Genomic DNA, 24,003 nt, shown 5'->3' with positions numbered 1-24,003 from the left:
CAAGCTTAAGATGTGTGGAGTTAACTCCCAGAATTCCCTAGCAGCTGACTAGGGAATTCTGGAAGTTGAAGTTCATCCAGCTTAAAGTTACCAAGGTTGAAAACACTGATACAGATATATCACCCAGCTTCCACTTGGAGGAGTATGATCACTTTCCCTTTTACAGTTTCCCTACATTGGCGGTTTGACGTCACCGTTCTTGGGTGGCGCTGAGCTAGAATCATTCTTTTGGATTCTAGCCGCGCGGCTTTTCTGTTGCTATGACAACAACGGTAGTGTTAGTTAGTCGTTGTCCCGGAACCTTCTCGGCCTTTTTCTACGGAACTTAATCATTGGTTCTCAAAAGCGACCTTTACGGAAAAGGCGCATTTTCATTGGTTCTTGCGTTTGCGGATTTGATCACTCGGCAGACTGGAGCTTTTTATTTGGTTTAAAAACAAGCATTGGTATAATTATTACTGCAAAAATAAATAGTAAACAAGCGAACTGCCGTGGTGTAAGAACTGGCACTCGAAGCAGGTGAGTGATAGAACGGCGGCCGAAGGGCAGCGATGTCCTTCTTCTGTGCAAAAATTGGGGAGGAGAGACGGGAGGAGTTAACAGTGCCCAATCCCCCTGCCCGCCTGAGATCAGCCTCGAATTTTGCGATTAGAAGGAAAGGCACGGAGACCCACGGAAAGCAGCGCTGGCAGTTCCTCAAAATCCTTTTACGGCATGAGATTTAGCGTCGGCGCGTGTGAGACAAATGTGCATATACATGGGCAGAGTGTGTGACTTTTACTGAAAACCAGGAACAGCTCTGAGGCAACTTTAAACAAGAGCTGACTTACTGACCTATAATAAGCTTCTGTAGAGCCCATTGGCCAAGTAAACAGGGCACGCGGCCTCCTCCGTGGTTATAGATGGGCTCGGGTTAGAAAGGTAAACCGTATGGTGCGTATAAACGAGGGCCTCAATTTAATATGTACATGAAATGTAAGAAGAACAATCTACCATTTCTTTTCATCAAGAATTGTATTCGAAATTTTCTTTTCTTTTTTGGGGGGGGCTCCAGTTTTCAAAGATTTTTCCCCTATTTCTTTATAGGAGACCAATAGTGTAGGTTTGAGGAAAAAAACCAGGATAACCAGTTAGCCATATGTAATATTGCAAAATTTATTAATTTGTATTCTGCATTTATTATTTTTACAAATAACACAAGATAGTGATGCAGCATATTGCTAGAAAGCTGGACCCACTCTATGATTTCTCTAATTCAAAAGTTAGCAATGCAAGGGCAATTCAGTATGTTTTGGTTTGCTGGATGTCACCTACTTTACAATGCAGTCTAGAATACCACATTTATTTCTATTAGTATATATACTATATCAGTCATTGACCTTGGCTAATTTCAGAGGCTAAACAGGATCAGCTAAACAGATGCCAAACAGGTGGTGAATGCCTTGAGAAATCCAGGACTGTTATGTAGACTGGGAAGTCAAATATAATGGGGGACAATAAGTTCTCTTCCATAACATTGCTAACAAAACTAGATGGATGCAACTATCAGAAGTCAAGCTTGACATTAAGAGTTCTGTTTCTGGGAACTTCTAATTTAAATGCATGAATGGATATGGATAAAGAGATACAATTAGAGTAGTATAGTATTACTTTAGAGCTCTACTATGTGTGAATATATCATCTCATTTTTCTGTTTATCGTTCAAAAATATATTTTGTATTAAGATGTATAAAGGCTTTGGGCACTTGCACATTTACATTATCACTTCCTTATTTACAGGGGGAGGGGGAAGACTCTGTACATAGAATGTTGCCTTTTTAAAAGATGTAATAGGTATGGCCAATAATTATATATATCTTCTGCAGATTGTTGACTTTTTTCTCCAGAAATCAATGACAGAAGATTTTACATTCAGAACTACAAGATCTGCTCAACTAGTTCTGTGCGCTCCACATCCAAATTCCTCGTGGGCTTGTTGCAACCCATGCCATGCTACATTAGAAACCACTGCCCAAAATGGAGAGGTATCTCAAAATTAATTGATAAAATGAAAGCTTGTATATTATATTGTAATGATTAAGCTGTTAGACTAGGACCAAAGAAACTCAGGTTTTAATCTGTACTTATATAGGGAGCATTTTTGCTGATCTCTTTCAATCCAGTCTGCCTCACAGAACTGATGTTAACTGGAATTAAATTAAAAAAAGATCCCCATATGAGTTCCCTTCTACTCTTAAAGGAAAAGTGGAATCTAAATCTAACAATAAATAAACAACCTGATGTACTACTTAAAATTCAAAGATAGAATAAATCCCACTTAGAGATGATTTTGTGAGTTAACTCAGTTAATATTATTACTACAGGTTTTATCTTTTAGTTAACATATATTTCTTTTTCAACCAACTCTATTTATTTTCCTCCAGTTGCTGAAATTCTGTTCCCATTGTTCTTCACATGTCCAGAAACCAATATTCTTTTTTACATTTGTTTCCTTTAAGAATTAATTCTGCTGCCTTGAGGGTATAAAATGCCAGATCAACTCAAGAAGGTGAAGACCAAAGAAAAGGCAGTAGATACTAAATCTCAAAGGTAAAGTATTTTTCACTAAATGTCAGCAATAACTCCTGCATTTGCACCAGCCATTAAATAGTCTGAACACTGTGTGTACATGGTTACTGTTTCTCTGGTCACCAAGTGTGACAGAAATAGCTGTGGCTGACAAGTCTATATAAATGTAGGCAGAGACAGGGAATCATAGAAAGGGGCTCTAGAAAGATTTTTTTCTACAGAATAGCATGGATAAAATTACATTTCATAATGATATGGTAATTATGGATTGTTAACAGATATATAATTTCTTTCCTCCTAGGGATTATTCTGATCTTAAAAGGCTTCTAGCCTTTCTAAATGTCCAGTCTAGCAAGCAACAGGTACTTGTCCAAATTGCTGTAATTTGAATCAATGTTTTAAAAATAGTAAATCTTGTACAATGAATTTCATGGTTTCGATATGCTTACAGTTTCCTCTAATAAATAGTATGAATTGCATAGAAAGAACTCAATTAGGTTTCCTAAGTGCTTATGTTTTATAATGAATTATTTTGTATTTTTTGTGTTGTATTTGCTGTTGTGTTGCTTCAGCATCATTTTGCTTGATTATAGGTAAAACAAATTCAGAGTTTTGGATAATAATAAACTGGATGATAATAATATCATTTCATGTCTGTTTCTGTCCTGGGTTTCAATGTAAAATGCTTCATATTTCTAGCAGAGCAGTTTTCATTAAGAGTTTTGAAAATATGAGGTAGTATAAATTCCAGAAACACTGATTAAACTAAAATCTGATCTTAAGAGACAGTACTGATTAGATCAGATTAAAATGGATTTGGGAAATAGTTCCATCTGTGAAACAGAAGCCTACTGTAAGTATTTGGCATACCCACTAGGGATTACATAAAAGCATTGTCTCCAGTACTTCTACATATTTTCAGCTTTCTATTCAGTTCAATTCAATCAATTCTATTCTATTCAGCTTTCTATTCTAATCTGTGTAGGATAGCTCCTACTTTATTCTGTTTTATCACACTAAGACTGGACTGACTGATAGGTAGATTGCTTTTGGGTTCAAATCAAGTGCAGCTAATGATCTATAGATTTCAACCCTATAGCATAGGTTTGGTTATTTGAGGGAATGCTTTTCCCCAATCACATCTACCATCCCATGAGGCCTGATAGGAAGGGCAAGTTGTGGAACCTGAGCAGAAAAGATAGTATTTGATAGGGCCCAGGAAAAGAGCCTTTTCTGCCATACCATCTGCCTTTTAAAATATCATTCCCCCGAGGTCAAATTGGCCCTGACCTTTGTAAATTTCTGGAAGGGCCTGAAAACATGGCATACCATCTGGCCTAACATAGGCATGGAGCCTGCATAGTGGCTATATTGCTAGTGAAATTGAATGCATGTCCTACAATTACATTTTTATGGTTTTTAATGGTTTTTGTTATGCTTTTGGTTATTTTCTTGAACTGTTTTTGTGTTTTTAACTTTGTATGCTACTCGGAATCACATGTGTGAAATGAGCAACTATATAAATTTATGAAATAAATAAATAAATAAATACATACATACATACATACATACATACATACAGTCCAAAGCAGAGACTGCAATTTAGCTTCTACATGTTCAGGCCATCAGGCTCAGGCCACTTGGGAAGAGTTGTCTAGAGCAGGGCTTTTCAACCTTTTCACAGATTGTACCACTTTTAGGACATGACAATATTTGAGTACCTCCAGTGCTTAGCAAGGTGTCAAAAACGTGATGACTAAAAAAAAAGGGGGGGGGGATTTTGGGTTTTACTGATTAGATTCATTTGTTGTTATAGAAATGGCTAGTTTATAATATTATGGAAAAATAAAAAGATGAGGTTCAATGTTAATGCTTCCTTCTACTGCAGCAGAGGAAATCAGCTCTTTTTCCCTTCTCCCCCTCAATTTTCCCCCCTTTTTCTCCCCACTGTGTCCTATTATTTGCTTTTGTATTTTTGTATTTTATTCTATAATCTAATAAAATATTACGAACTGTAGAAAAAAAGGAAAAAAGTACCAACTTTAATTTCTTTGGTGGCTGTTCCTTTGCTGAATCACTTTCCCTTTGCACTGACAAATGTATGATGAATTTATCCATGTTTATTAATATGCACCACTACCAGCTAGCTCATGGGTCTTCAAACTTGGCACTTTTAAGACTTGTGGACTTCAACTCCCAGAATTTCTCAGCCATCATGGCTGGTTGGGGAATTCTGAGAGTTGAAGTCCACAGGTCTTAAAGTTGCTAAGTTTGTAGACCCCTGAGTTAGCTGGTTGGCCCTTGTTCCTCTCTCCCTTCTGAGCTCTCCTTCCACACTGTAGTAAGAATGCACCCCCACCTCCAATCCCTTCCCTGAACCCTAATGACACAGGAATCAAGTGCAAAGCAAGAAAGGGTCACAAAATAAAAAAACACATAAACTCCGTTTTTTTTTCTTTAGGCATGTTGTGTCACAATGTGCAATCTGAGACTGAAAGGCTCTGGCAATTGCGAAAAGCTTTAGCCTTAAATTAAGCCTGTTTACCTTCAAAGAAAACTTTCTAAAAGCCATAGACCAGTGATGGCGAACCTTTTAGAAACTGAGTGCCCACACTGCAACCCAAAACCCACTTATGCATCATTGGGTGCCAGGTGGGTGTGGCCCATTGGCTGGGTGTAGCCCATTGGCTGGGCATGGCTGTGGTGGTAATGGCAGACTGGGTGGGACTAAAAAGTTCAATCAATCAATTCCAACTTTGCAACATTTTTTTCCCGTGAGAAGTTGAAATTGACTGATTGAACCTTTTTTTTTTTGCACACAATGGCGGAGGCCTAAAGCGAAAAGGTTTTATAAAACCCAGCTGAAGGCCTACGACTGGGGCGACGGCGCACGTGCCCACAGAGAGGGCTCTGAGTGCCGCCTCTGACACCCGTGCCATAGGTTCGCCACCACTGCCATAGACAGATTCAAGATAAGGGGGTAAAACTAATTACATTTGTTTAAAGGAGTTAAATCTACGGAAGTGAACACTTTGGACTCATTGCTAGCCTAAAATACAGACTAAAATATTCCAATAACCAAAGCACACAAACTGAGCCTCTGAATTACAAAACGCTGTAAAAACTGTACAAAAATCCTTATGGTAACCCAATCAAGCTGATCCAGAACTAAATAAACCCACGTCCTTTCCGACATGCCTGCTTTTCATTTCATCAGCATTGATTGCATTCTCCTGGCTGGAGAAAACGAACCAGGGGAGCTTTTCTGCTGCTTCTTCCCTGTCCCTGTTTCCTCCCTGCCTGCTGAGCTCTCCTTCTCTTTCCCTGTTGTCTTTTTTCCCTTTCCCGCCCAAACCACCTCCTTTTATAACTTCTCTTCTCCTCCCCCCCCCTTTTTCTTCAGTTCACCTCCAGCTCCGTGCTGCTTCCGGAAGCGCCAATCAGCTAGAGCCAATCAGCTGGAGCCCTACTGGCTCCTGGGGCTTCTGCCAAGCCCAGACAGTCCTGAAACTGCAGCTGCCTCTCCCTCAGACTTGGGTCACTTTGGCTTATTCCCCTCCCCCACTACACTTCTCTGGGACAGTCACGTACCACCTGCCAGTGGCAAAGTACCACAGGTGGTATGTGTACCACCGGTTGAAAAACCCTAGTCTAGAGTCCTACACTGACCAGGTCATATGTTACTGTACAGTCTTTTGTACCCCAGAGCCTATTGGCAGCCTTTAAAGCAAGATTCTAATTTGAAGTTTATTGAAGCTGCCCTCTTTGTGCTGCTGATCTTCCAGTTAAATGCTTTAAATTATTGGCATTTTTCTCCAATAATCCAAATTCAAATGTATGTGTGTGTGCTTGTGTGTCTCTGTGTCTCTGTGTGTAAAGATACTCAATCTAGATAAATATCAATGACTAATCCTAAACACAGAGGAGTACTAATAATTGTATCAGTTATCTATATTTCATATATCATTATTAGTATTATGGAATTCCATTGACAATCACTGATATTATTCTGGTTATATTAAGTAACTTACTTAACTGACAACCCTGTCTTGCATTTGCAGTTGCCAGCCCTTAACTTTGAAAGTATTAATAATAGTATGACCAAGTCTGAACGATATTCTAGCAATTCTTGCAAAGAGAAATATAGAGGTCAGTGGGAAGAATCTTCTGAAGCTGTTGAACTGGAACACTTCAGGTACAATGTACTGAAATTAATTAAGGTTTATTGTATTTTCGTGCATTTACTTTCAATATTGTTAACTTTTATTCTCAAGCATCTATGCAAATTTGAGGAAGAGGTTTCTGAAAGCTTTGATTATAATTAAAGTACAGCACTGAATACAGTTAAAGAACTTTCCAAAAGTTTTCAGCACCCTCCAGAAATTATTGCTAACTTGGAATTGTTCGAATGATACAAGGGTAAAGTAATAAATACCAATAGTCATACTACTTACGTATAATTTTAATTAAATGAAGTCCAATTTAGTTTTTTTAGCCCTCCCATTATTTTTGACATACCATTAGAAAGTCCGAATGAAATTCTAGCTTGAAAAAAATTGTGCATTCCTATTCTAGAGCTTCTTAGAGCAGTGATGTACTTCTGAAGTATGCTTATTCTAGATACCTGAATTTAAGACATAACTATCGTATTAATCTATTGATGCTTCATATATGGATGACAAAGTAGAATTTCTATAGTTTTAGTCATGTGAATATTTTATATATAATTATTTCCTCTCTTGTTGAAGAAGTCTCATTTAAAGCTGGGAGAGTAGGGCAGGTAAAATCATTTGTACTGTCAGTACAGATGATAGTATAGTAGTCTGAATTCATATGGAAATATATTTTCAGTGACCATTTATAAAATGATCTTGATTGAATGATGTTCATTGTATTCTACGAATGGCACATTATGAATAAAAGAGTGCCCTGTCCATTTTGCTGATTAGAAGAAGTTCTGAAGTTTACTGCACAGACAAAGAAATGACTGACATCGACTTACTACTGATTGCTCAATGACCATTCAGATTTATAGCAGACTCCCCAAAAGCTATTTATGACCTGTTCCCAAAGTTACAACTGCTATAGTGGACTCGTGGTCATTTTCCCTTATCAGCGACCACAGGAATGCTGCACTCCCCTCGTCCTTCTCACTAGGTCCTGGCAGGCTTTGAACCTGTTTTCCATCCTCATTTACTATTTGAAGATCTCTTTTGCTCTAGAGCTTAGATTAGGGAAGCATAACAAGCCACTTTGTTGCAGGGCCATGTGGCACAATCCCAGAAATGGCTTCCATTTTCCAAGCAGCCACATTGAATTGTGGTTGCTCAGAAAATAGCGGCCACTTCTGAGATTGCACCACATCATCCAACAATGGAGAGTTCTATTCTGCTTCCCTGATGTGGACTGTGCAGCAATGCGGGCTTCTGGAGTGTTGTGCAGATCACGTTAGGGAGGCAGAATGGACCACTACTTTACTGGGCCATGTAGTGTGATCCCAGAAGTGACCATTATTTTCTGAATGACCAGAATTTAATGCAGTCATGTTGAAAAGGCAGCCGCTTCTGGAACACTTCTGCATGGTCCAGAGACACAGAGATTTGTTCCACTTTCCTAATGCAATTTGTACACTACAACACAAAGCTCTTGAGCTTGCCTCAGCATTGCATAGATTGGATTAAGGAAATAGAATGAATTAGTTTGTTGCTGGGCCCAAAGTGGCTGCCTTTTTGACGCAACTGCATTGAATTGTGAGGAAGGGGTGAGGAGGAAGTATAAGCCCTACAGTGATTCAGTGGAGAGGAAGGCATGTGGGGACCCGATGGGAAAACGGCTACCAGAGATCGGGGGGGGGGGGAAGCAGGTCCAAAGACTGTGGGGACCCCATGTGGTAGGAAGCAAAACATGGAATGTCTTGGGATGGGGAGGCTTTGGGATGCCTGGAATAGGCCTAGGCCTGTGGCAGGCTTCTAAGAGCCTTCCCCCACCCATGAGACACCACATACTCCACTTAACGACCCACATAGTTGTTTAACAACTGCATTATGATGAGCAGGAGTTGGTGGGGTAAGGGAAGGCTCCATTATGGCTAGAGGTCGAGGATTACCTGTATTGCCTTTATTTGTTCTGAGATAGCCAAGGGACTGGAGTTATAAGCAAACATAAGCTTGATAGGAAAGCTGTGCATCTTTCTCTAGCTGGCTAAATGCTGTCTTGGGACAAACGGATGGTTGTAATTACCAATTCTTAAATTGGTGAGCCAGGGTCAGTCATATTTCATTTTCCAATAGGCATATATGACAGTTCTTAGAGTATACAGCACTAAAGATAATTGCAATATTCAAGGAAGAGGGTGTGGCCATGCTGGTGTTTTCCCTGAGACTAAGCAATGAGCCCATGCCTGAGCTGCAATATGATTGTAGTTTTTTTTAGAAGTTTAACTTCATGTATATGTTGGATTGGAGTATATATTTTCTGTAATTTATATTTTTATAATGCTTTTTGTACTAAGATTTGAGCCTTTTGCAATGTCTGATTTGCCTTTTGTGCCTTTAGTATGAATTACAAGAATGAAAGAAATTTTAGTCAACATCCGCAACACAAGTTATTTCAAGATATCTTCACAGCTTTGGTTAAAAACCGGCTTATTTGCAGGTAAGAGATACAGACTATATGTATAGCTTGTTAAAGAATGCTGCAAAATTGGAGAGATTTTGGGTTTTTAAAATATATAAATTTATATAATTAGATACAGCATTAATATGATACGTTCTGTGTGATTTGTCTACCCTTGTAGGCATGTCTATAAATGGATACTCAGATGTAAGTAATTAATCGGAACAGGTTGATAAAGGACTGTAGCATAAATTGTTAGAAATCATAATTTATAGATATTTGATAGTAGAACCTGATTTTGATATTTATGCATTCTTGAATTGTATTAAGTTTTGATTTCCAGTAGTAAAAGGAAGTAACGTTACTAACTGTAAAGTTCTTATGAGAGGCTATTGCTCTCTTTTATTTGACCAGTTTCCAGATAGCTCCAAGAAGGTTGCAATGTTTTTATTTATTAATTAAATTTTATGTTGCCCATTTCACTGATAAGATGACTTTGGGCTTCTTACAAACGAAAAAAAACCATATATCTAGAAATAATTAGAATACAACAAGTTGCACAAGAGTTAAGACCAAGGAGAAGGATAAGATGAAGGTGAGGTCTTCTTGTTTATTTTGACAACCATCTCCAGCAAGGAGAGCCAGGGCCCCAAAGTAACCAGCAAAACCAGGCTTTTGGGCCCCTTTGAAAGGCCAGGGGAGTGGGAATAAATCTCACTTCCAATGGTAAAGTGTTCCACAGTGCAGAAACCACAATGGACAAGGCTCTTCTAGTTGACCCCACCAGATGAAATTCTTTAACAGATGGGGTTCATAGTAAGCCCCTTCCATGTGGGGCAAGATAATTCTATTGGGGGTCTTCAGATAACCTGGACCCATACAATAAAGGTCATTAAAGATGATGATCAATAACTTGAATTGGACATGGAACCAATGCAACTGGCACAACAATGGTGTTATATGCCACCTTAGGGACCCCCAGAACTATCCATGCCACTGCATTTTGCACCAGCTATAGCTTCTAAATACTCTTATGGTAGAGGGCATTGCAGCAATCCAATTGAGAGATGATTAGAGTATGAGGGTCTGTGAGCAGGGTCTCATGATCAGATAACACGACTGGCACACATTGCAAAATTGCACAAAGGCCCTCCTAAGTCATGATTTTCTTCTGCTCTTCAAGCAAGAGTTTAGAAGAATTCTCAGATTGCTAACCAAATCTGCCTGGGATAGTACAACCCCGTTCAGAACTAAAGATGATAAACAACTGGAAGCTGAGATTCCCTGCAACCATAGCCACTCCATCTTATTAAGATTCAAATCAAATCTCTTGTTCCCCATTTAGACCTTCACAATCTCCTGGTACTGCAAAAGGGCAGCCACAGCATCACTTTGATAACCAGAGATAATGATGTAGAGCTGAGTTTCAGCTGGTATCTCATCCCATGGTATTGGATGATCTCACCCAGTGATTTCATGTAGATGTTTGAAAAAGCCATATTCATGATAAACTGTTTTTGCAGATCTGTTTGTCAAAATTCAATGATTTTGGGAATAAAAACCAAGAATGCTAACACTCATTTTGATCCTATATCTGATTCTAATCTGATGCTAATCTTTTCCTTAAGAAGTATAATCACACAGTACTATTGTACCTAGAAAAATTGGTAATGTCCACAAAATCATGTCTATGAATGCAAAACCTATAGTACATGTTAATATATCACAGTTTCAACTTGTAGCATAACATTAAATTTAAATTAAATTTAACTATAAAAAACAAGATTGTTTTATATCCCCAAATGTTCCAATAAATTGTGTACATTGCTTCTCATAGAATGGGAAGCTATTTAAATAAAATATAGATGTCAGCTTTTGTTTTTTTTTAAAGTGTTTTATTACTTATTACTGCATTTTCCCTAAGGCAGGATGGGTAACCCATGGCCTGTGGTCACCCTGTAGTCATTAGTAACACTGTTGTCAATCCGCCCCCAATCTTAGAATCTGTTTGTCTCTCCTTCCCTCCCACTGGGTCAAATTAAGCTTCTACATGGAAGCAGAAAACTGCCAAGAGGCAAACTACTCTCCTTCCATTCTCAAAACCTCCTCCAAATCAGGTTGGTTTCTCAGATTTAGTTTGGTTCATTTGTTGACATTTGGCTGGTTTAATTATTTCTAGAGTACAAAGTCTTAAAAGTTAAATACCCAAAGGTGCTCTTTATTTTATACTAATTTTATACTAACAAGAACAATCCAGTGAAACTGACTGAGATAGTAACTGATCTAAAATTGCCAAGTGAACTATTTGGTCAAGGAGGATTTGAGCATGGATCCAGTACCTTAATCCTATATCAGTGTGATACAGCACACTCACTAAATGTATAGAATTTAAATCAGTTATAAATCCCATTACATTCGGTCAAGTTTGATTTAAATTGCATTTGAGCTATAGCCATTTTTCATATAATGTGAATAATTTGGCTGAATTTCAAAGGCTTCATGCTATGTTTTAGTTTTACATTAAATTTATTTTTTCTTTATTAACTGAAATAGAGATCAATTGTTAAATAGTTTAAATAAGTCCTTTTCTGTGGAGAGAACCTTGAAAAGAGCCATAGGCCCAGAGAGATTGTTCCAAATAATATAATTTTGGGGAGTTAATTTATATCTACAGCAGTACCATCTTTGCTTTTTACTAGATTATTTTTAGAAATTGACTTGATGGCCAGCATATCCTTGAACTGACATTTTAATCACTGCTATTTCTGAGACGGAATGAGTGAGAGGAAAATAAATTGAAATGTATCTTACATTTGTATAGTTATGTATTTGCATTTTTAAAGATGTTAAAACAAAACTTTAAAAAATTACTTGCAAAAAAAAATAAAGATGAGATTTTTTTTTCATATGAGGTAAGTTCAAACATAGTCCTCTTTTGCCTTTGTCTTAAGTGTTGAAGCTATTGAAATCTGGGGCATGGAGAAGTGGCAGGAATGAAGTATTTGTTACTCCCAAATGTCTGTCACATTTAAAGTATGTTTTCTGCAGTGATTTATTTATTTTCATAATGACATAATTATGATGCAGTTCCCATGCTATCAAGAGATTAAAATTGTACTATCCCTTAGTCTTCCTCTTGCTATTGTTTATCTGTACACCTACTCCCCAATTTATCTCTGTCAATCTTTCTGCTGGCTTGTCCACATATCCTTACTCTTTCTAGAAATATCAATAAAACTTTGAGTTAATGGACTTTGTCCATTAATTGGGATGGGATATTTAGATTCAATTTTGTCATTGCTGTTAGGCTTTGCAACTGCCTAAACTAATAATGATTCTTTTCCAAGGACAATTTTCAAAGAGTTCTCTTTAGTAAGATATATTGAGATGAATTTATTTAATAGAACTACAAAAATTCCAGAAGGTTTCCTGCATTCCTCTGTTTCACAAACACAGGATGCACTGAAGAGAAAATATCTCTCTTCATCAGTAATGGGGAAGCCTGAATCTGCTTTTTATATGAAGGTTGCCTGAACTCATTAAAAACTGAGGTCTATAAGTTTGAGGTTTTATTGTACTTAAACACTCAGTTCTGTGTTGCTGATTTGAAAGCAATAAAATTTTTGTTTTGATTTTGTTCTAAATTTAGAACAACATATAGTTTAATTAAAAATAAGTTAAATAATTGGGAATAAGTTATTTGTATGGGTCCAGTTTATGAGATGCTATTTTCTTGTCTGTAATTGTCTGAATGTTAGCTAAAAATATGAAGTTGCTCAATCAGAATATATTTGCCTAGAGTTATTAATATGTGGTATTTATTTTTTATTTGTTGCAGAGAATGGGCTAACCGAGCTTCATCCGTCCATTTTCTAAGAATTTTAATTTGTATAAGATTATTAATGAGAGATCCATGCTATCAGGTTGGCTTGTCTTTAGTTTACCTTTTAAAATATTCAGCATTACATTCTGTAACACAACTGTAACTACTGGTTAAATATTAATGCAAGTCAGTGGCCTTTCTAGTAACAAGTTATATTTCCTTATGTAATTTGTACATCTAGTTAGTAAATTCTATTCTGATTATTGACGTGCTAATATGGAATGATTTGATGAATGCATTTTCAATTTGTCAGCATTGTCCTAAATCTATAAATAAATTTAAAGCTACTGATTTTTTTCACTATTGCAGTAGTGAAGCATTAAAATGTTTTATTCAATTAATTCAGCAAAGCAGTAAAAGAGCAGCAGTATGGTTTTCAGTTCTGCTAAATTGCTGTAAACCAATTTTCTGTTTGCCAGCATGGACCCAAATGCAGGACCCAAAAATCAATAATCAAGCCTTACTGTAGTAATAATTTAAAATATAGGAATTCCCTCCAGAAAATAATGGGAGGGATTCCCACAGACTAAACTATGCACTCATGTATTTCAGGAAAGGAGAAAAATTATATAGTTATACATATACATAGGTAATAGATGATGAGAACATAGATATTCATAATTAGCAAACCTCAAGTTACCTCCTGCTCTTCTACCGTTACTATACCCAAGAAAGAATCATTGTCTTAATGAAATGATGCATATCAGTTATGTTATCATAGAAATTCATGTAAAGCTGAGTATCAAGCATTTCATGGTTACTCCAATGAGCACACATTCCTTCTATGTTTCTGCCTTGCTAATATGCTACCACTCCTCCAAAAATTTTGTTTCCTCATACAAGCAATTCCTTGAAAATTTATTTATCCTATCTCCAAAAACATGAGAGTGTTATTAGGTGGCATACAAACCTAATAACGTTTAAAATAATGAAAGACTAAAAAAAAACAACACCTCCTGTTCTGCTGGTTTCAAATACTGACTCACACAATTTTATGTATTTATTATTTATTGATCAAATTTTGAAATCACTCATTTCTCTCATAGAGGGACTCTGGTGTACAAATAAAATATTAAAACATGAAATAGTATATACAATTTAAAAAGAGGAAAAGTTGATTAAAATTCAACATTAAAAATTAATTAAAAGGCAAGGGCAGGGCTTTCAGGCAGTAACCAGCCACAGGGTTGGCTGAAAGCCTAAAGCAAGACAGCAGGCCAAGAGAGTAGGGGCCCATCTCAGCCCTGGGGGAGAGTGTTCAAGAGGATGGGGGTAACTCTCTTCTTGGACCCAACCAGTTGGAATTCTTTTACTGACATGTCTGCAACATATCCTCCCTGCCTGACCAAGTGAAACAGGCTGATGTAACAGGAAGAACACAGTTCTATTGATAGCCTGGCCCTGTGCATGTAGGACTTCAAAGATCATAACAACACCTTGAATTGGACCTGGGAGCAAAATACTACTCAGTGAAGCTTATGCAGCAAAAGTATTACATGTGTCATTCTTTGGGCAACCAACATTGCTTGTGCAGCTGCATTCTGTATCACTTAAAGCTTCTGGATACTTTTCAAGAGTAGCCCCATATAAAGCTTATTGCAATGGTCCAAATGGGAGATGATCAAGACATGAGTGATCAAGCAGAAAGCCTCCTTACTCAGGAAAGAGCTCAGTGGGCTCACAACATTAAGTTGAACAAAGGCCCTCATAGCCATAGCTGATCATTGTTCTTTGAGCTAGAGCCGTGTCCAGGTGCCCAGATCATGCACTGAATCAGTCTGGGATAGTGAACACCATCCAAGATCAAAGATGATAAACTCCCAGATACAGGCGGGCCTACCCACAGTCACTCTATCTTACCACGGTTCAGTTGAAGTCTATTCCCCACAGCCTTCAAGTATCACAAAAGAATTTCCACAGCGTCACTCACTTTGCCCAGGATAGAGATATATAACTGGGTGTCATCAGCATACTGATGATATTTTGTCCCATGGTGACAGATGATCAAATCCATCTGTTCGACCTAAAAATTAAAAAGGTGCAGCACCCCGCAAAGCAGGGCCATGATCTTGGATCTTTTGTTTCGTATCAATATCAATTGAGATCATCCTCAGAGGAAAGAGGTGAACCAGTACAGAACTGTGCCACTCACCCTCAATTCCCTAAGTCAGACTAAAAAGATACAATGGTCAATGATATAAAAAGTTGCCAAGAGGTCAAGAAGAGCCAGATGAGATCAGTTTACTCAAGATCAAAGAAATAACAACAGTCAAGGTATGCAAACTAAAACAGTATCTGACAGACACTTGCCTAAATGGTTTACTGCTAATAGGAGCTGGTAACAGGAGTATACTTGGATTTCAGTAAGACATTTGACAAAGTGGAGCACAACCTACTTCTTGATAAGCTGGAAAAATGTGGGATAGACAGCATCACCATCAGATGGATTTATAACTGACTGACAAACCGCACTCAATATACAGTGCTTAATGGAATTACATTGCTTCTACATGGAGGGAAGTAAGCAGTGAGTCACCCCAAGGTTCTGTTTTAGATCCAGTATTTTTCAATATCTTCATAAATGATTTAGATGAGGGAATAGAAGAGGAACTCATTAAATTCGCAGATGATGCCAAATTGGTAGGAATAGCCAACACCCCAAAAGATAGGCCCAGGATCCAGATGGATCTTGACAAATTTGAACACATGTCCTATCTAACAAAATAAATTCAGTGTAGAGAAAAGGAAGATTTTGCACTTAGGGAAGAAAAACCAAGTGTACAGGTTCCAGATCATCAGAAGGCAAGATGAGAAACAACGGATGGAAATTAATCAAGGAGTGAACCAACCTAGAACTAAGGAGAAATTTCTTGACAATGAGAACAATCAACCAGTGGAATGGCTTGCCTACAGAAGTTGTGGGTGCTCCATCACTGGGGGCTTTTAAGAAGATAATGGACATCCATTTATCCAAAATGGTATAGGCTCTGTGGTGCAGGGGTTTGGACTAGAAGACCTACAAGGCCCCTTCCAACTGATAATGACGATGGTGATGGTGATGTAAGATAATAGTATGAAATAGTCTAAGATTCTAAGAGCCAGGTCACGGTTGTCAACCAATCCAAAGGTCATAATTTCACAGACAGAATCATGGAAATGTTATAAAGAGCCATAGATGAGATGGTTGTTTCTTGCAGAACTGCCTCTTAAATCAGGCTGCAGCCAATTGCCATTATCAAGATATTTACTGCCTTCTTGGCAAGACACCTAATGGAATGTCTCTGTTCTCCTCTTCTCTGTATTCGTTGGGTGCTGGGGCATGAAGGACCCATATCATTATTATTTAACTGCTCCTTGGCTTTGCATCTTCTGACGCTCACGTTCCACAGATTATGCTGGAGTGACTTCTTCGAAGTAAAAGTCAGTGTCTGAGTCATAACCCATGACAAAACCCAAGAATGCAGAACAACAGTCACTTGACATCACAGAGCCATCATGCATGTTCATCATGGGATCCCTAAGGCTGGTGGAAAAAAACCATGTTTTAGGGACTTTTCAGAGGGCAAGTAGGGATGAGATCAATTTCATCTCAGGAGAAATGATGTTCCAGAGGGCAGGGGCCACAGCAATAAAGGCATGCTGTCTGGGTCCTGCCAAATGGAACTCTTTAATTGGCAGGACAGATATATATTTCCTGCTCAACCTAATAAAATAGTACATATAATTGGAAATACATTTGACATACTTACCTTTGTTTTCTCTTCTTTAGGAAATTCTTCACAATCTAGGTGGAATTGACAGTTTAGCACAGGTAAAGTTTTTTGAAAAAATAAATGATTGTTTTTTATACATTGTCTTCAAAAGAGTAGCCCCATGGTGAGATAGACGACAAATACATTTAATAACACAAACAAACAAATACATTTCTGTTTTCAAAGGACCACTAAACAAAGGCTGTTCAGCTTTTGAGATAATAAAAAAAAATGAGATAAGCAAAGATGAAAATATTGATCAAATCTAAATGTAGAACTGGGAATGGGAAAGGGATGAATGAATTGTTAAAGGAAAATTTTGTTTGGTATAAAATGTAATAGTATAAAATGGTATAAAATTCTGAAAGGCTTTCAAGATTCTGTTTGATATCCACCAACAATAAAGAAACATTTCTGAAATCCTGCTGTTCCTCTTTTTGGACCTCACTTACCTTAAAAGGCTAACATCAAACTGGAAAGCCTCTGAGTTATCTTTTATGAAACTCCTTTAATTATTTGTTCATCCCTTTCCTATTCCCAGGACCAGGACTGTATTCCATTAAACAATGAAGAAGAAATTTAAAAAATGCCAAACTATCCACAGGTCAAAATGCTCAATCCCTGCTATTATTTGGTATAATATAAGTTGGTATTAATTTGTGTCTGTGTATGGTTAAGGAAACTACGACTGCTATAACTATATTATTTCTTGGAAGAAGATGGTATTTTTTTATAAATGTATTATGTTATCATAACCTCTTGGTAATATATTTTAATTGTTTTATCATTTACAGTATATGGAAACAGTAACAAATGATTATCTTGGTTATGGAGAGGAGCAACATAATATAGACAAATTAGTCAACATGATATGTAAGTTTTAAGTAAATAACTCCCAGTAAAATGAAGTAGTAAAGTTGTAAAATAGAAAGTTTGAATGTTAGTTGAAATAACTAAGATTTCTGATATTGCAGTTGCTCTAACATAGCAAGTAACACTAAATAAACAAAAGCGATTGCAAATCTTAAAGGAATACCAAAGTTAAACCTGCTTCAATTTAACCCAATAAAATCATAGACTTTCACTTAATCAGGAATAATGAGGTCACACTAATTTAAACATGGCTTAACATACTTCACTATTTGATTTAATGTATTTGAAGGATAGCCACATGAGAGGGTCAAAAAAGGACTGCACCTATGTGATTAAATTTCTATCCATTTTTTAAAAATGCTCTAATTTGTGTTAAAATTGGCAAGTTCTTACAGGGTTATGTTCAACTTGATTTTTTAAACATCCCCATTCCTGCAGACATCTCATTTAGAATCTTAAGTCTGACACTGAATCTTCAAAATCATGTCTCAGAATCTATTAAGTTCTGAAACAGATTGCTATTTCGTATATATACCATGAACTTTTTTCTTCAAAATTATTCAAATTAAGAATTTTATATGAGAGGCATATATTTTATTCATTCTTTAATTCACAGATATTATTCAGAAACTTTCAGCTGTTAAAGATCAAAGAGAATGGGTTACAGCCAGTGGAGCACATAAGGTAAATGAATTAATGAAATGAAACTAATCAGTTTCTTTGAAATTTATTGTTTTGTTTTTAGGTTTAGATTAAAAATAGGATCAAATAAAAATTACTGTGTGACCATCATTCTGATCTCTGATGTTTGGCTAAATGGCTGGCACACTATGTGGCAGGGTGAGAACCCACTGTAGTACCCAGCAAGCTAAACAACTGGACAGAAGGTACCTACATGAACAAATCAAGCAAAATGGATACCCACAAGCATTTATTACAAGAAGCCTGCGCAACACACAAAGAAGAGAAAGGAAGAAAGAAGGTACAAGATCAACTATATGGCACACTTATATCAAAAACATTTTGTAAGCTGTAGAACACAGCTTCTGAGATCTGCAAGTGGGCATCACACACTGCCCAGAGGCTACAATATGAGGACAAATCATGCATTGCAATAATTGCTTGGATGTGGCAGATACTTCTAAGGTAATCTGCACGTATTGTTCCTGTGATTATGTAAGACAGATGGGGAGGAAGCTTACTACCAGATTGCAAGAACACAAGTAAACAGTCAGATGAAGAGACCCGAACTCATTAGTAGCCTCCATTGCAATGAACAGGGGCAAACATTCAATTTTGCAGCTACTAAGATTGTTGGTCGTGCAGGTACAAAGTTAGCCAGGGAAATGATTGAAGCCTGGGAAATGGGCTCCTTATCAGTCAATATGAGTGCTGATTGACCACCAGCTTATCAAGTGCTTAGGAGCTGAGGACTTGGCGTACATGGAAACAACAGCCAATTGCTGGCCATCAACACACCAATCAACCAATAGAAAGGTACCACATAAATACGACTCATAGAATAGCTCAAAGCACATATTCCAGTAGTTTAGAAGTTCCCTGAGGATGGGCTCCAGCACAAGCCTGAAAGCTCAGAAGAGTAAACCTCTGGTCCTGTTGACCATCCCAGATTGGATCTTGCAATATTATCCTGGGACACATATATTTACCTTAATTTGTGAAAATTACTGTACTATTAAATTAGGATTAGGAAAATTTATTCATTTTATTGATCTATTTATAGTGGAAATTAACAATAAATCACTGGAGCATATTAAAAAATTGGCAAAAATCAGGTCTGAAAGAAGCACACATGCAACTCACATGATTTTGACAATACTGCTGCATGGAAACTTATTTCAAAAATAGCTGCTCTAGAGAAGGGGGCTAATGTTGTAATAATGTAAAGAAGTACAGATGTATTTGAAGAAGGAATTCAGTGACTTATGTAAACATCAGCCAAGCCCAGATTGATAGAAAGAAATACAGAAAAAAATATATAGCTTCATCTTGATTCTCTTTTATATAAGAGGGGAAGAAAGAAAATCTCTGTCAGGCTTTGATATAAGGTATAATAATAGCATCTTCTATTGTTTACCTAAGTTATCAGTAAGGTGAAGAAATCATTCAGCATTTGGAATGAAATATACTGCCTTTTCATTTTCAGTCCAACTTTTTAGCACAGTAGAAGATAACATTACAACCTCAAGTTTTTACTTTTACACAGTAATATGTACTAGCCATTTCTATAACAAACCTATCTAATCCTCAAAACCAAAATCAAAGTTTAATTTTTCCATTACAAGCACAAAATCCAGATTTGTCAAATATGTTGCATCTGTTTCTTGATTTGATCTACCTTGAGGGACTAACAGCATCACTGATACAGAATTATTACAAGCCAGATTTCTATTACATTCAGTCAGAGCTACTTTCCATGTCTTCTATCTCTGTTCCAGGATGATTTATATGCTTTGTATACTTTACCATATACAGTAGGTGAAGTGGTTGTATCATTCTTACTCTTACATTCTACTTTTTATGGCTGAGGGCAATACTCAGAAGGGAAGATACCCCTTAAGCGACATCCACCCAGCTGGAAATGCCACTTCCAGAGCACAGCAACTGAAGCATCTTTGGACTATTTCAGCTTCAGGAGGGCACTGAAGTACAAGCAGAAGCATATGGACATGTGCTTGGGAAAGAGTAAGCCATCCTCCCATCAAGATCATGTACTTCTTAGCTAAACAAACAAACACATCTCAGCATATAATAGGAGGAAGATCTGATACTGTTTTATTTAAGCATGAACAAAGCCTGATGATAATTCTCAGTTTTATACACTGTTACTTACGTGTGTGGGAAATGTATTCTTTCCTCTTTCTAATATGACTCAAAGTAGTATAGAGGTTTGGGTTTACTTCTTGAAATACTGAAATTAGTTTGCTAGATTATTTTAGAACTTTTTCAGTTTCTAATGCTATTGTGTAAGAAGTATGCAAATGTTCATTATAGCTTCTAGATTAACATTTTCAACTTTTTTCCTTCTTGATTTTGCAGACTTTGATTAATTTACTAGGAACTAGAGAAAATAATGTGCTTGTAGGTTCATTGCTTGCTCTCACTAGCTTGGCAGAAAGGTAAGCTTCAGTTTCGTGGCTTTGTGTTATCCCTTTCATTTATCATGACATCTTACTTTTAATAATTATGACAAATTTAAAACAAAACATTTTTTCTTTTGTGTTTATTTCTGATGTTCTAATTGAGGCATGTTTGTCCTCTGGGGACTGTGTCAGCTGCCATGTTGTACTTCCAGACACTAACTTGCCTGGATATATAAATATATGCAGACAAATGCACACAAAACACATTATCCCAGCTTGCATATATATGTATACATATACTTACATGCTAGACTTTTATAGAAATGACTGCAAGTGCACTTTTATTTATGTAATCAAGTGAATTAATGCTTAAATAAATACGTTATATTGATTGTTGATTGCAACATCAAATGAACATTTTCAAATATGAAACTGTAACAAGCAATTTTCATATCATACCAAATATTCTTTCCTGTGGGGATAATTTATATATTCAGTTACACATCAAAGAATCTACAGTAAGATGTTTATTCATATGTCTTGTGACAATATTTTCTTAATCTGCTTTTAGTTCAGATACTGTATGTATTTAAATTTTTTGTCAATTAAATATAGTAGTAAAATAAGGGGAAGAGTAAAGAATGAAATTGAGATGAATGAATTTGGATTGAATTCAAAATTGAATGTCTAGGGTGAATAAAGTATGTTGAGATAGTTTGATTGTATACAGGTAATCCAAGCTTAACAGACACTTAGCGACTTGTCAGAGTTATAACAAACCCCTTAAAAGCTACCTGTGACCTGATTCTAGACTTCTGACAGTTGCATATATACCCACATAGTCACATGACTGCATTGGGTGCTTGGCAATTGATTTACCTTTCTGTTATTTGCTGTGATTTGTGCTGATTTCTGGCCTTTTTGGACAGTTTCTAGCAAAAAATGGCCATAGGAATACATGGAATTGTTTCATTACTGCAGCGTTTACTTAACAACATTGCATTCACTTAATGACCACTCCTTTTGCTTAATGACCGCTGCAAATAAACCAATAGAATCAGGTCAGTTACATGGGTATCTTGACTTATGACCATCACGACTTATGATAGAAACTGCAGTTTCCATTAAGGTCTTAAGTCAAGGATTACCTGTAGGGACAATGAAATGAAGACTGAATTGCAAAATGAATAAATTAAAGAAAAGCGAATGGGTCAAAAAGAACAGGAAAAAGTTGTAGTTAGATGAAGTTGCTAGTTCCTGAAAGAACAGAGAGAGAACACTTTTAAAGAATGAAAGATAATATATGAAGCAGTGGAAAATGTGGTGGAATCACAGATGACTTGAAGAGTAAAAAGTTAGAAAGATACAGAGAATTGTTTGGTGTATATGCTATTAAATATTACTGGTTCACTCTGCCTTTTAATTTCTTTGGATTTTTATTTCTAACTCCATTTCTGCACTATGCATAATGTTATTATAGTGGAGTGAGGGGGATAGACTATACTAAGTATGTACTTTTGTCATACTTCAAATGTATGAATAAATTGGTAGATAATGCTAGTGAATCTAGTATCTCTTTTTTTGTTCTAATATACACCAGCTTATTTGAAACAAATTAGAATTACTTTATTAAGATGCATGATTGAACTAGTGTAGGCTATTGTCAGGGGCATTTGTTTGTTTGTTTATTTACTTACTTATTTGTATTAATCTCACTACGCTGTTTAAGTAGAATACAGATATCCTCAGTTTATGAAGCTTTGGGGAACGGAATTTCAATTGTAGGTTGCGACAGTTGTAAGTCGAGGCAAACATTTGACTGGACTCAATTTAATGGCTATGTTTTATGGCAGCCGTTAAACAAATCATGCAGCAATATGTCTGAATTATGTGGTTGTTAAGCAAATTACATGATTGTAAGCCTGAATCTACTCTCCCAAATGGACATTTTCAGAAAAGCAGCAAAATCACTGAAAACTGATTACAACTATAACAAACTAGCATAAAAACATGGCAAATTATGGTCACAACAGTAACCAAGCACCCAAAATAGAATCATGTGATTGCAGGGACTGGTGCAACATTTTATAATGGCTGGAAGTGCTTTAGTTATAAGTTAAGGACTATATGTAATAGGGCTTGAAAAATTGTGTTACCATCAAGTACTGCTTTGCAAATCACCCATGTGTTTATCTTTTAAATATTTTACAGTAGCTATGTATAGATATACAATTTACTCATCTCATGAGATTGAAGCCAGACTTATTTCTACTTACCATTAGTAAGATGGTAGAATAATAAAATAGAAAGATTGAGAAAATCTGGATTAAGGTAGCTATATTTAAAATAAATGAAAGCTAAATATAATTATCTTAAATGAAGATATCTTAGGTTACCACCGAGAAAAAATAATATCTTTAATAACAGATCCTTGCTGTTATAAGTTCATCTTCTAACAGAATACGAGGTAAAAAGTGGAACCTGCAAAATTGATGTTAATATAAAATAAGCCACAATTTTCTCCCATAGTTCAATAACAGATAGATGCCTGGTATATATTGCTTTTATTCGATATACAACTCATATTGCTTCAAGACTTACAAAGTTTAAAGAACAGACCTGGGCAGATCTTTATGATTCAGAGGGGATAGAGTTGGTAAAAATTGGTTGAAAAATAAAAAAAATAAAGTATTTTATTTAATAAAATAAAAAATAAAAGAGAGAGAGAGAGAGAGAGAGAGAGAGAGAGAGAGAGAGAGAGAGAGAGAGAGAGAGAATAACCATTTCATAGCTTCTTAGACTAGTGTCTTATCACTAGTTTGAAGTAAAATTGAAGTGCTAGTCAAGCCAACTTCTGGATTAACTACCTTGTCTTTCAGCTAGGGCAGGTGGTCACAGCCAATGATCCATGCTTAAAGGCTACTGGTGTCTGTATTTTAATCATTTGCTTTTAAAAGGGGGAGGCTATTATTACTAGGTATGCTCTACCAACTCTCTTGTGTTTCTTGATTTCTGTAGTAGTATCAGAGACATAATGCAATCTGCTTTCTGAAACATTTAAATTATGGGCTATACCCATTACCAGGAATCCAGTTTTAATCATACTAGAGATTCAGTGCATATAAATTGCAAGGTCATGTATGGAGAAGCTGCTCCAGAATTAGATAGCATGTAGTTTTCCCAATTCCACTCATGCCAACCCAGGAAA

General features: G+C 36.5%; 1 protein-coding gene across 1 annotated transcript in view; it reads left to right on the top strand.

Annotated features, from left to right (window-relative positions):
* Positions 1 to 718: 718 nt before the first annotated feature.
* NEK10 (NIMA related kinase 10) overlaps positions 719 to 24,003 on the top strand; it is a 113,143-nt gene continuing 89,858 nt past the window's right edge. The window contains exons 1-11 of the mRNA XM_015811692.1: positions 719 to 933; positions 1,866 to 2,024; positions 2,499 to 2,589; positions 2,870 to 2,930; positions 6,630 to 6,763; positions 9,124 to 9,222; positions 13,022 to 13,106; positions 16,836 to 16,877; positions 17,613 to 17,691; positions 18,308 to 18,375; positions 20,752 to 20,831. Of these exons, the coding sequence (XP_015667178.1) occupies positions 2,528 to 2,589; positions 2,870 to 2,930; positions 6,630 to 6,763; positions 9,124 to 9,222; positions 13,022 to 13,106; positions 16,836 to 16,877; positions 17,613 to 17,691; positions 18,308 to 18,375; positions 20,752 to 20,831 (710 nt within the window). The 5' untranslated portion in view covers positions 719 to 933; positions 1,866 to 2,024; positions 2,499 to 2,527. The remainder of the gene's footprint in view (positions 934 to 1,865; positions 2,025 to 2,498; positions 2,590 to 2,869; positions 2,931 to 6,629; positions 6,764 to 9,123; positions 9,223 to 13,021; positions 13,107 to 16,835; positions 16,878 to 17,612; positions 17,692 to 18,307; positions 18,376 to 20,751; positions 20,832 to 24,003) is intronic.

The sequence above is a fragment of the Protobothrops mucrosquamatus genome, unplaced genomic scaffold, assembly GCF_001527695.2.
Source record: "Protobothrops mucrosquamatus isolate PMUCROS unplaced genomic scaffold, P.Mucros_1.0 scaffold47, whole genome shotgun sequence".
Classification (NCBI taxonomy): Eukaryota; Metazoa; Chordata; class Lepidosauria; order Squamata; family Viperidae; genus Protobothrops; species Protobothrops mucrosquamatus.
Note: the sequence above shows the minus strand (reverse complement) of the source record. Positions and strands in the feature narration are given on the sequence as shown.